The sequence below is a fragment of the Octodon degus genome, unplaced genomic scaffold, assembly GCF_000260255.1.
Source record: "Octodon degus isolate 3935 unplaced genomic scaffold, OctDeg1.0 scaffold00106, whole genome shotgun sequence".
Taxonomy (NCBI): Eukaryota; Metazoa; Chordata; class Mammalia; order Rodentia; family Octodontidae; genus Octodon; species Octodon degus.
The window spans coordinates 600,827-612,148 of NW_004524682.1; the positions used below are offsets into that span (position 1 = coordinate 600,827).

Consider the following 11,322-nt stretch of genomic DNA (forward strand, 5'->3'; position numbering starts at 1 on the left):
TATATATGTGATAGCTTGGTTGATCATGCTGTTAGTCTCTGTTGGTCTGTTGCAAGCAGTTAATGGTTACTTTTTTCTCCTTTTCAGTTTTTAATGATTTTTCAACCAATTTTATAAGCTTATATCTGATAATTTGAAGAATTTGAAGAAAACAGTATGTCATATAAAAACCATTGTTGAATTCCTATAACTTTTAGTGATACTCTGTATCATTTCTAATGTGTACTTATTTGACTATTTTTATATGTTCATTAAAAATAAAGAATAAATCAATATAAGAGGACAGCAGTTGTTAACATGCCTGTGTGATGTTATCTTCAAAATACACAGTACAAGACGTAAATCAAGATGATTCTTAGCATAAAGAAGCAAATTGATAGTACAAAAGTATAAATCAAATTCACAAATGTATTAAATATTTTGAAACAACAAAATAAGTGATTTGTGGATGTATTTTAATTACTCCATATATATTAATGAATATATGTCTAGTCTTATATTTTTACCCACAGAAAAGCAAATAGTATGAGAAATAAAGTGATTTAAATTTAAAGCATATTTACCTTATGACTTTCATTTGGGCAGAATGATTATATGCAAAAACATAAACATATTCATCTACTCTGTGTGTGTGTGTGTGTGTGTGTGTGTGTGTGTGTGTGTATTTCTGCAACCTAAGAAAATAGAGATAGTGGAGTAAAAAAAAAATATAGTCAGAAAGAAAGAAGAAAAGCAAAAGAGAAAAAGGCCATCGCAACAGATCAAAATTGGTGTTTTTTAAATTTGTTTTTCATAGTTTATTAACTATAACTAGGTAGTTTTCTAAATTTTTAGGACATTATATTAGTTTTTATTTTTATCGGCACAAAATATATTCAGAGAAAATTTTATTCACATCACAAAGTCATCTCTATAAATTATTTATCCAGAATCTCATTATTATAGAAAGTATGGTTATTTGATCAGGTCTATGTTTTATGAACTTCAGCCAAATATCTTTTTCCCCCAGTAGCTCCTGAATTTAGTAAAATATGGAAACCTAATTATCTTTCTTAATAAATAAATATAATCTAACTTTTTGTAAACTCGCTTTCTCTTATTTTTTAACCTTCAATCTAAAAACATAAATGCATGAAATTAAACATTGCAATTCACTACTTTCCGATTATATTAATCGTGTGTTTCAGTTCATTAAATCAGTGAATATAGAAGTAATACTGAAAGTTCATCTGTGAAGGTTCGTATGCCTCGAAGTGTAGGAACAATGGAAGGCCTCGCACAGTGGGATGAATAATGGGTCCCATCTCAGCCTTAATTCTCTGTTTTCATGGATATGTAACCTTAATTGTAATAGGCTCCATCATAGCTAAAGAGTATTTAGTTTAATATTTTATTGTATTATAATTTAGTGGCGCTTCTGGCTTTTGTTTGGCTTGTAATTATAATGAACTAAACATGCACTGGCCTCTGCCTATTACCATGTTCTTTTTAGGAAACGATGCTGCGCATCATGTGACTCACAGTTAATGCAAATGAACGACCCAATCGCAGCGCTTCTCACTTGGCTGCATTAGCATCCATTATTTAATATGCTTCGGTTAGCATTGTTAAAAATGTTGATTTCACTATATTTTATATAGCTGCTCCTGTGCATAGTCAAAAACTATGCTGTTTAGGTCCAATTGCTGTTTTCTTTCTCTTTTTTTTTTCCTGACGCCCTAGAAAGTTCTGGATTTGTGACTGGAATTTCTAGACACCAACACAATGAAGGTCAATACAGGGTCAATAATGCCATTGCTATTATAGAATAAGAATGCTGTGCTTGTGGCAATACATCATCCACTGAGAGAGCCAGAGAACTTGAGAGCATCGAAATGCACCATATCGGATCAGTAAATGGAACTACCAGGGTACCTGGGACTAGCGTTTCTCCAAATATAAACAAGCAAATACAGCCTTAGGCCACCACGAGAGTGCAGAAGGCTTGGTAGGATCACTTTAAGGATAAAATTTCAGGAAGGAGAAACTGGGATGAGGGAAAGGGGAAAAGGGAAATAAATAAATTAATGAATATACATATGAAAATAAATATATAAGTGTAAAATGAATCCATATAATAGTTAAAAATAGTCATATTACCAATTTCTATAAGTTCATTAAAAAGAAACGTGTCTACTTACACTGTTTGGTCAATTTTTCATGCATGCATTGTGTAATCCAAGCAGCTACTTGAAGATAACAATATGCAGTGAGCCATTGTTACTCTCCTGCTATGTTGTTCTGAACTGTGGTATTGCTTTTATTGTTTGTTCTCTTTAAAATAAAAAAATAGAGAAAGTTCACAGATATCTTGAGATGGAAAGTGGCTATAATTTTACCTGCCCTAAGTATGTAAACAAGATCAATTTCCGACTACCTAAAAGGAAATCCCTGGAATTGTAATACTAAAATATTAGGATTCTGCCCTCAGAAACTACCATGGATGCATATTTAATTAAAACAGAGGTTTAATAATTATGGTTCATTCTTAAGACATGAATTTCATAAGGAGTCTGTCTGGCTTTTCATTTTTAGAGAGAAATAAACATTGAATATGTTATGCAAAGATATAATTAATACTTGTGTTTAACAATAACATTTCTTGAGACTACTTGTGAAAATAATACAGATGTTTCCCTTAGCAAATAGTTACCATGAACCTTAATAGATTAAAAGTAGTATGGATAAAGAAAACAGAGGGGGCTGGGGAGATGGCTTAGTAGAATAAGGGCTTGCCTGGCAAGCACAAGGGACTGAATTCAATCCCCGGTTCCACCAAAAAAAAAAAAAAAAAGCAAAAGAAAACTGAGAAAGAAAATGCCTGACAATGATTTTACACCATTTTCTCCAATGGCTAGAGAGTGCAAACAAGTCTTTTATTTGGTAGACTTTAGCTAAGTGCTTTCTGAAACTAGCAGTGTTTCTAGCTTTTATGTTTCGCTTTTGCTGAGCCTGGCCCGCTTTGTCTCCTCAGGCCGACGACACTTCCACGCGGCTCAGTGCCCTCGGCCCACAAGTCCTGTATCTACAGATAGCAGCATGAGCGCCGCAGTGGTGCAGAAAGCCCGACCAGCCAAGAAACAAAAACACCAGCCGGGACACCTGCGCCGAGAGGCCTACCCAGAGGGTGAGTCCCTTGAAGCCGGTGCACACGTCTACGGGTCTGGCTTGTCTTCCTTGCCTCCTTAGGACCAGCAAATGTGTTCACTGATACTAGAAATTTTGTTGAATGTTCATTATGTGTCAGCTTCGTGTTATCTACCAGGGTGACGTAACTTCTGTACCTTCTCAAGCAATTCCAGGTGTTTCTGTCATTTGATAAGCTGATTCTTTAAGACACTAAATCAGGGGGCGAGGAGATGGCTCAGTAGAATAAGCGCTTCCCTGGCAAGCGCAAGGGCCTGAGTTCAATCCCAGGTTCCGGAAAAAAAAAAAAAAAGGAAAGAAAAGAAACTAAATCAGTGTGCAGCTTTCAGAGTCTGGGAAGTTCATTGTATAGTTTCGCACAGATGAGCACAACCATCGCTGAAGTAATGACACAGGATTCATCTCTGTCAGAGTCACTGGTAAATCCTACAAAGTATCTCAGTTTTGTTTTTCATTTTATTTTTTTACAAGATGATCATTAAACTAAAGAGAATAACCTTATCTGAATATGAATACAAACCTTAGTGGCATCGCAGACACCCTGTGTAGCAGAGGGCAAAGCGGACTGTCTTGCTTCATGCTTCACACGCGGCGTTGGCTTTTCCTGAACAGGGAACTCGGGCGTTCTCCTGGGAAGCCGAAGGTAATGCAAACCCTGCGGTGCTGTCTAGAGAGAGCCTTTAATGAAAATGCCTCAGGTGGCCCAGCGTTTATTAAAGCACCACCTTCTCGTTTTATAAAACAAGCCCACGGGCTTTGGAAATTCACGTAATTCTCTCAGACTCACCCATCTTGTCAAGTTTTCTAAATGTGCTAAGCGGACGGAGGAAGTGTTGTGCGTCCATTCCCCACCTCCTCGTCCCAGGAAAGCAGCTTCTGCGTAGGACTTTTATTACCAGTCAGTACTTTTTCCAAAAAGGGCATCATTTGCCATTATCATATGAAAGCCTAATCTTATAGATCTTTATCCAAGGTTACAGGGAGGGTTTTCTGGGGGTACTTCTCCCTGTGATTCCTGCCACTTGACAGAAAAATTTAATACAAAGCTCACAGCATGATGAGCACGAGTAATTTTGAAATGAGTGGCTGTCCGTGCTATTATCTGTACTTTATTCTGAGTATTTTCTCTCGCTAACATCTATCTGATATTAGACTACATTAAATACTGGCATAGCACAGCGCACCTGGGCCTCCTGGCTCCTGCCCAGGACTCTTGTCGGTGACACTGAGCTGTCAGAATATTATCTTGATTGTGAAGGGTTATTCCAGTGGCTTTGTGTGAATATGTCTCTGCGAACGGACAAACACTAGGTGTAAATCCCAAACCCTGCTGGCCATTGTACATTTATGGGACCCCCGTCATGGCATTTTACAAGTTTTATAGCTGTTTTATCAATTTTTATTATCTAGACGAGTGCTCCTTACTAGAAAACTGGCTACACACCAAGACTCGATGTAAACACATTTAAATTGAATACATCAGGGGAAATCTGGCCTCCAGCTCCGGGTAGCTCTTCCCACTTCATATTTATACGTGTTTGGAGGGGAGGCTGGCGTTGTGCAGTGCCGTCTAGAAACGCTCTCGGTAATGTAAACATGCCAAGCTGGAGAACACAGCATCACAGTCATGAAGAATGCTGTGTTTGAAAATTGTTATCTACATTTATTTTTTGGCATTCGGGAGTCCTCATTTTAGTATGCTTAATAAGTATATATAAACTCACAAATCCTCCAGTAGTAACTATAAAGTTGAGTGATGCAGCGCCTGAGTTAATTCTCTGTTTAATTTCAGGAATATTAAAGATGTATGTTGAAATATGCATAAAGCCGAACAATTAATATGAAATACTTTTTTAGGTTTCTGGCTGCTCATTTCACAAAGTGGTCGTGCAAAATTGTGACAGTCTTGATGCAATCAGAAGCTCACAGTTTAAGTCACAAAAATAAGTGAAAATGGAAAAATGAGTAAAACTCTTTTTAAATTATAGCTTCAACTTTGTCTGAACTTTTTGATAACTATCTGCACATCTGTAAATTTTACTACTAGTTCTTGAATGTAACTCTACTGTTATTCCACAAAAGAAAAGAATTAGAAGTATATTATTTTACACATACTCCATAATACGTATTGGTTCATAAAAGTCAGAGAAATACGGATGTATCTTAAATGGACCAAATAAATGAGATGCATCTTTTCTTTATTTTCTACATCTGTTTTAAAGGGACTTGGGATCCTACCTTTTTTTTTTTTTTTTTTTTTTTTTGTAGTTTAGAAAAGGGTCTATGGGGTGTTCAGGGTCTCACTACTAGATTGCACTCATGGTGATCCACCTGTTTACAGCCTCCCAAGAGCTGGGATTACAGGCATACACCACCAGGCCCAGTCTCAATTGCCATTTCAGTGCACCCCAAGAGCAGGGCTGGCACCCCGGTGTGGCTGGGGTTCTGGATAGAACTCCCATCCCCTGGGATCCTACCATTGACATCAAAACAAAAAAATTTTTCTCAGAATCTATTTTCTAAGATTCCTATGGTGTAGTTTTTTGAAGTTTATAAAAAGTAGAAAGGAAGAGGAATATTTTGTAAAAATAAAAGAATGAAAGAGAATTTAAAGAGCTATCACTGGATAAAATGTGAATTAAACATCACTAAGGCAAGAAGAGGTTTGTGGGCTTTTCTTTTTTGAGAGCGCTGCATTGACTCTGATGGATGAATGGATTATTGTCTATAGACTAATCATCTCACCTAAGTCCTAAGGATGGCATATCAGTCTCGAGTCTATAATACCGTTGCTTCGTAAACTTTGGTCAAATTGTGAAATCCCATGCTAGAATTTTATAAACTTTAAAAACATGAATAGAATAGCTCTATCTGTACAAATGAAGAGTGATGTGTGAGGAACTCTATCCGTTAACTCCTGTGTTAGGTGCCAGGCATGATATTTAACAAGCTCAGAAGACTAAGAACCTTAAACAACAGAACTGATTTCCTCACAGATCTGGATGCTAGCTGTCCAAGGTCCAGGTGTCAGGGAGATGAATTGCTTCCGAGGCTTCTTTCTTTGGGCTTGTCGGTGTCCTTTTTCTCCCTGTGTCTTCACATGGTCTATGAGTGCATTGCATCCTACACCTCCTCTTCTAATAAAGTGCTAGTCGTGCTGGATTAGAGCCCATGTTAGGAGCCTATTTCAATGTAACTGTCGCTTTAAAAAACTCCAAGCGCAGGGCTGAGGAGATAGTTTGGCAGTATAAGCACCTGCCTGGCAAGCACGGGGACCCGAGTTGGATCCCCAGTACCGTATGCTATGCCAGTCCCAGAACCCCAGAAACCAGGTATGGTAGTACATGCCTGTAATCGCATGGCTGGGGAGGCTGAGATAGGAGGATCACTACGAGTCCTAGCTGTGCAGTGAGAATTTGTACCAAATAAATAAATGAACAAATACATACCTAAATAAATAAATTTTAACAAACCCCTCCCAGGGCTGGCCAAATAGCTCAGCAGATTAAAGCACCTACAAGCAGGCACAGGGGCCAGGGGTTCGATCCCCGGGCCCACCATGCCGGTCCCACCTCAGGGGCGCACTGAGACAGCAATTGAGACTGGGCGTGATGGCGCACTCCTGAAGCCCAGCGCTTGGAAAGCTGTAAACAGGAAAATCACTATGAGTCTGATCTAGGAGTGAGACCCTAAACACCCTGTAGAATCTTCCCTAAAATACAAAAAAAGAAAGAAAGAGAGTGAGAGAGAGAAAGAAATCATTCAGAACAAACCCTCCAGGGGCACTTCTATCCCAGGGTGCTGGGGATTTGACTTTCAGCTTTGGATTTGGGCGCACAGGCTCCTGTCAGATGCGTGGCTGGCGCTGGCTTGGCTTGCCCCGCACGGCGGTGCTTCTTAAGCAAGCAGGACACGCTTGCCGCAGAGCACCGCACTGCTTACCGGAGTCACACTGAAGGCAGGAGCTCATTATTTATTTATTTCATATTTGCCGCTTTTAAGTTTAACCCAGATGGAAGATAGGATTAAAATATATGAATATTTATTAGTGAAAGTATGATCGAGTTACAGCGAAGCACAAGTGCATTTCTAGGACTTTCTGATGGACTCTTCCAACTCCTCTTCAGTCTTTGCAGCACATTTACACACTTGATTTAAGTACAAAATCTATGTTATTTCTCCAACCCTACTTTTCATAAATTATAAATTTACTACCCTCTCTGGAATGATATTATTCTGACTTGGCTTATCATTAATTACAAGGACTTGGGACTTTAAGCAGTTAAGCAAATAGGGCTAGATCTCTATAGCGAGTTCATGGTCTGCTAGCAGAAGTGTCTGCTTGTGCATCTTCTTGCTTTATCTTACATTCAATATAATTTGCTATTTAAAGAGTCATTGAAGGAGTAAGTGTTGAAGTGATTGTATTTAAAAAAAATCAGAATGACTCTCTCTGTATATATGTAGAAGGGTCCTTAATCCCAGTTGTCAAGTATAACTTGAACCACTTGCGGCATGAATTGGGTGATAGTGTTACTTATCACTACCAAGTTATCAGCACACAAAATAAAGAATTGCTCTAACTCCTGGCCTGACTTCATAATCACCTTATGCAATGTAGTATAGAATGTACTTGCCACCATTTCTCTCTAATTATCAGTGAGATATACTGGCAATTTTATAATGAAGTTAGAATTCTTGAAGTATCATTCAAGAATGCATGACTTCAGGCGTCGGGGAGATGGCTCAGTGGAATAAGCACTTCCCTGGCACACGCAAGGTCCTGAGTTCAATCCCAGGTTCCACAAAAAAAAAAAAAAAAAAAAAAAGAATGGAGGATTTCATTGAACCCTGTTATAACCAGCATTGCATTAAATGCCTGGCCTGTATTTCCAAAACTGCATGATATTGGGATAGTGGCAGTCATCAGCTTTGATGTCTGGTACATTCAGGCACCTAGGGACTTGGTGATAGTAGCAGTCACCCCCTTTCCTGATAACCTGTGATTGCAATAGAGTTCATGTTTATAAGCAGGCAAATAATGAAGAAATGAGCCTATAGCCAGGGACTCTTGCTGCCTCTGGGTATTCTCTCAGTCAGGATTTTATTCAGTTAGTATCAGTCACAGATTCTGCATTTGTCTCTCTTTTTTGCTACTAGGAATCAAACACAGGACCTTCTCCTTGTCGATCTGCATTTGAAACTGCTCTGGTTTGGATCTCTGCTCTGTAGGGTGCATTTTACAGTTTATTTTCAACCTTTTTTTTTTTTTTTTTTTTTTTTTTCGGAACCAGGGATTGAACTCAGGCCCTTGCGCTTGCCAGGGAAGCACTTATTCCACTGAGCCCTCTCCCCAGCCCCCTTTCAACCCTTTTGGTTTACTTTCAGCAGTAATAGGTAAAGCAGAACTTCCCACAGAGTACTGGTTTCTAAGTACTGTTTTTGAAAAGTGCATTGAAATAGTGAACAAAGGAACAAATGTAGGCACGGATGACACTAACAATCTAAGTGGCAAGACAGACTACTTGAGGTTTGAGAAATTAATGCTGCTGATTATTCCAGAGAGGTTGTATTCACTAATGTGTTGAAGCTACTTCCAGTATATGACAGTAAAACATGGGTAGCCACAAAACCCAGCAACAAATAAATGCAAATAAAACTTAAGTCACCTTTGATAATGGGATCCTAAGTGAGACAGGTGATAGTAGATGGAAGCTCAGACTTCCTTCTTTAAAAGCCCAGGTCTTCATGCCTTGGCTTTGGAATATAATATATATTTTAAAAAGTCTATCTTGAAGACAAAAAGAGTTCATTCATTAAAAAAATTAGAATGAGAAATCCTACATTAAAACATAACTTTTAGGATCTTTAATTTGCCATCAGAGTAAGATTCTTCAAGCCACAATAGTTATGAAGACTTTCTCATGATGGTGTATATAAATGATAGTCAGTGGACCTTTATTGATGATCCAAAATACCTGGAAAAGCCTAAATGTCATTGTGTAGATATTATCTAAATAATAAGGATATAGCATGAAGCATCACACAAAACTTGTGGAAAGAACTGTTGATATTTATCCGGAAGTGGACATACTTCCATAGCTGTGGGAAAGTAGCACTTGATTCATGTTGATAAGAGTGTGAGACGTGCAGGCTGGTGCACGGCATGGACCTGCCATACTAGCTACTTGGTGAGCTAACACCTAGATACAAGTGTGAGGCCAGGCCTGGGCATTTCAGACCAATGCTTTCTTTCTTTTCTTTTATATTATTTTTAAAGTATACAGAATAGTGAAAGACAGACAGACAGACAGACAGACAGACAGACAGACAGACAGACAGAAAAGCAGGCAGGAATTAGAAATGATACAGGGACAGCCAGATAGCTCAGCAGATTAAAACACCTGCTTAGGCAGATGCAGTGTTTTATGCCGCTCCCACTCCTGGGGGTGTGCTGAGACTGCAGTTGAAATTGGGCATGGTGGCCTGCGCCTGTAATCCCAGTGCTTGGTAGGCTGAAAACAGGAGGGTCACTACAAGTCCCATCTGTGTAGTGAGACCTGTAGACCCTGTACTAAATACATTTTTTAAAAAAATGGTACAAAGTTTCAGTCAACAAAATAATAGGAATTCAAAAGTGGTTGCTGTATTGCATGGTATGATCTTCAAATTAGTTGTTTAGGTTACCAAATATAAACCTGTAAAATTAATTAAAACAACACAACAGCAAAAGTGTTGTAAGAAATTAAAAAGAAAAATAAGAATAAAAAGAAAACAAAATTCAAGCATGAACTGCTCCTTTCAAAAGACCAGCAGAGATTGACAGTACAGTTATCCAAATAATCTTGCATATATATTTTTCCCTTCTTTCCTTTGTCCTTCTCCTCATCCAAGTTTTTACTTCCCATTGAACATATTCTTTCCCTTTCACAGTGTCTAGTGTACCTTTCATATTTCATTTACTCCTTCATGTTCTGCTACTAATGAGACAATATGTTCACAAATGTTGGTCTGATTTATTTCACTTATGAGTATGGGCTCTAGTTGCATCCATTTATTAACAAAGGCCTCAAATTTATGTTGTTGGGTTTTGTTGTTGTTGTTGTTGTTGTTGTTGTTAGTAATGCTGCATTGTGTAAAAATACCATGATTTTTATCCATTCCTCAGTTGATAGGCATCTGGGTTGTTTCCAAGATTTAGCTATGACAAATTGTGCTGCTAAAAACATGGGTGCACATATATTGCTGTGGTATTATGATTTAAGTTCTTTTGGAAAAGTACCTAGGAGATGGATAGCTGGCTTGAATGGGACCTCCAGTGGAATGGAAGCTTCACTCCGAGTTTTTAGGGAGTCTCCATACTGATTGGTTGTGTCAGGTTGCACTTTCACCAGCTGTGGAAGCCACAGTCTTTTCCCCCCACAGCTTCTCCAGCATTCATTATTGATTGACTTCTTGACAGTAGCCCTTGTTTGTGAATCTTAGTATTGTTTTAATTTGCATCTCTGGATGACCAATGATATTGAATATTTTTAATAGACTTATTTGACATTTGTATCTTTTCATTTGTGAGGTGTATACTCATCTCAGATGCTCATTTTTGGATTGAGTCTTTGAATTTTAGAGGCCTGACTTTTTTCAGTTCTTTATATTCCTTTGTCTGAAGGGCAGTCTGCTATAGTTTTTCCCAATTCATGGGTTTTTTTTTTCTACTCTGTTGGTGATTGCTTTTGATGTTCAGAAACTTTTCAAAAAGATGAGATCCCAATTGTTGGTCCTTTGAAGTATTTCCCCCATGCAGTTTGATTTTTGTTCATAAACTCTCTACCTATGTCTGTGTCCTTAAGGTTTCTACCAACTTTTTCCTCCACAATATTTAGTGTCTCGGAGAAATGTTTCTTAAAATAAATAAAAAATCCTGGGGATGTTTATCAGTGGTAGAGAGCCCCTGGTTGCATTCTCAGTACTAAAAACAAAATCGAAGGCTGTATGCTTTATTTGCATATATAATGTTTGAATGATCTATAAAGTATTCAAACTTTATATTATGCAAATAACCCGTGTTGGAGATTTGTAAATGGAAGTAGATAGGCACAAGATGTTGTAGACACAAGATTCAAGTTTAAATCTTTACAT

The 11,322-nt window shown here is 38.0% G+C and overlaps 1 protein-coding gene across 4 annotated transcripts in view; it reads left to right on the forward strand.

Annotated features, from left to right (window-relative positions):
• The window catches only part of Robo1 (roundabout guidance receptor 1), a 423,922-nt gene that overhangs the window by 400,681 nt on the left and 11,919 nt on the right, over window positions 1–11,322 (forward strand). For all 4 annotated transcript variants that reach the window (XM_023724107.1, XM_023724108.1, XM_004639080.2 and 1 more), the window contains one exon: window positions 3,014–3,166. In XM_023724107.1, coding sequence (XP_023579875.1) covers window positions 3,014–3,166 — 153 coding nt within the window. The remainder of the gene's footprint in view (window positions 1–3,013; window positions 3,167–11,322) is intronic.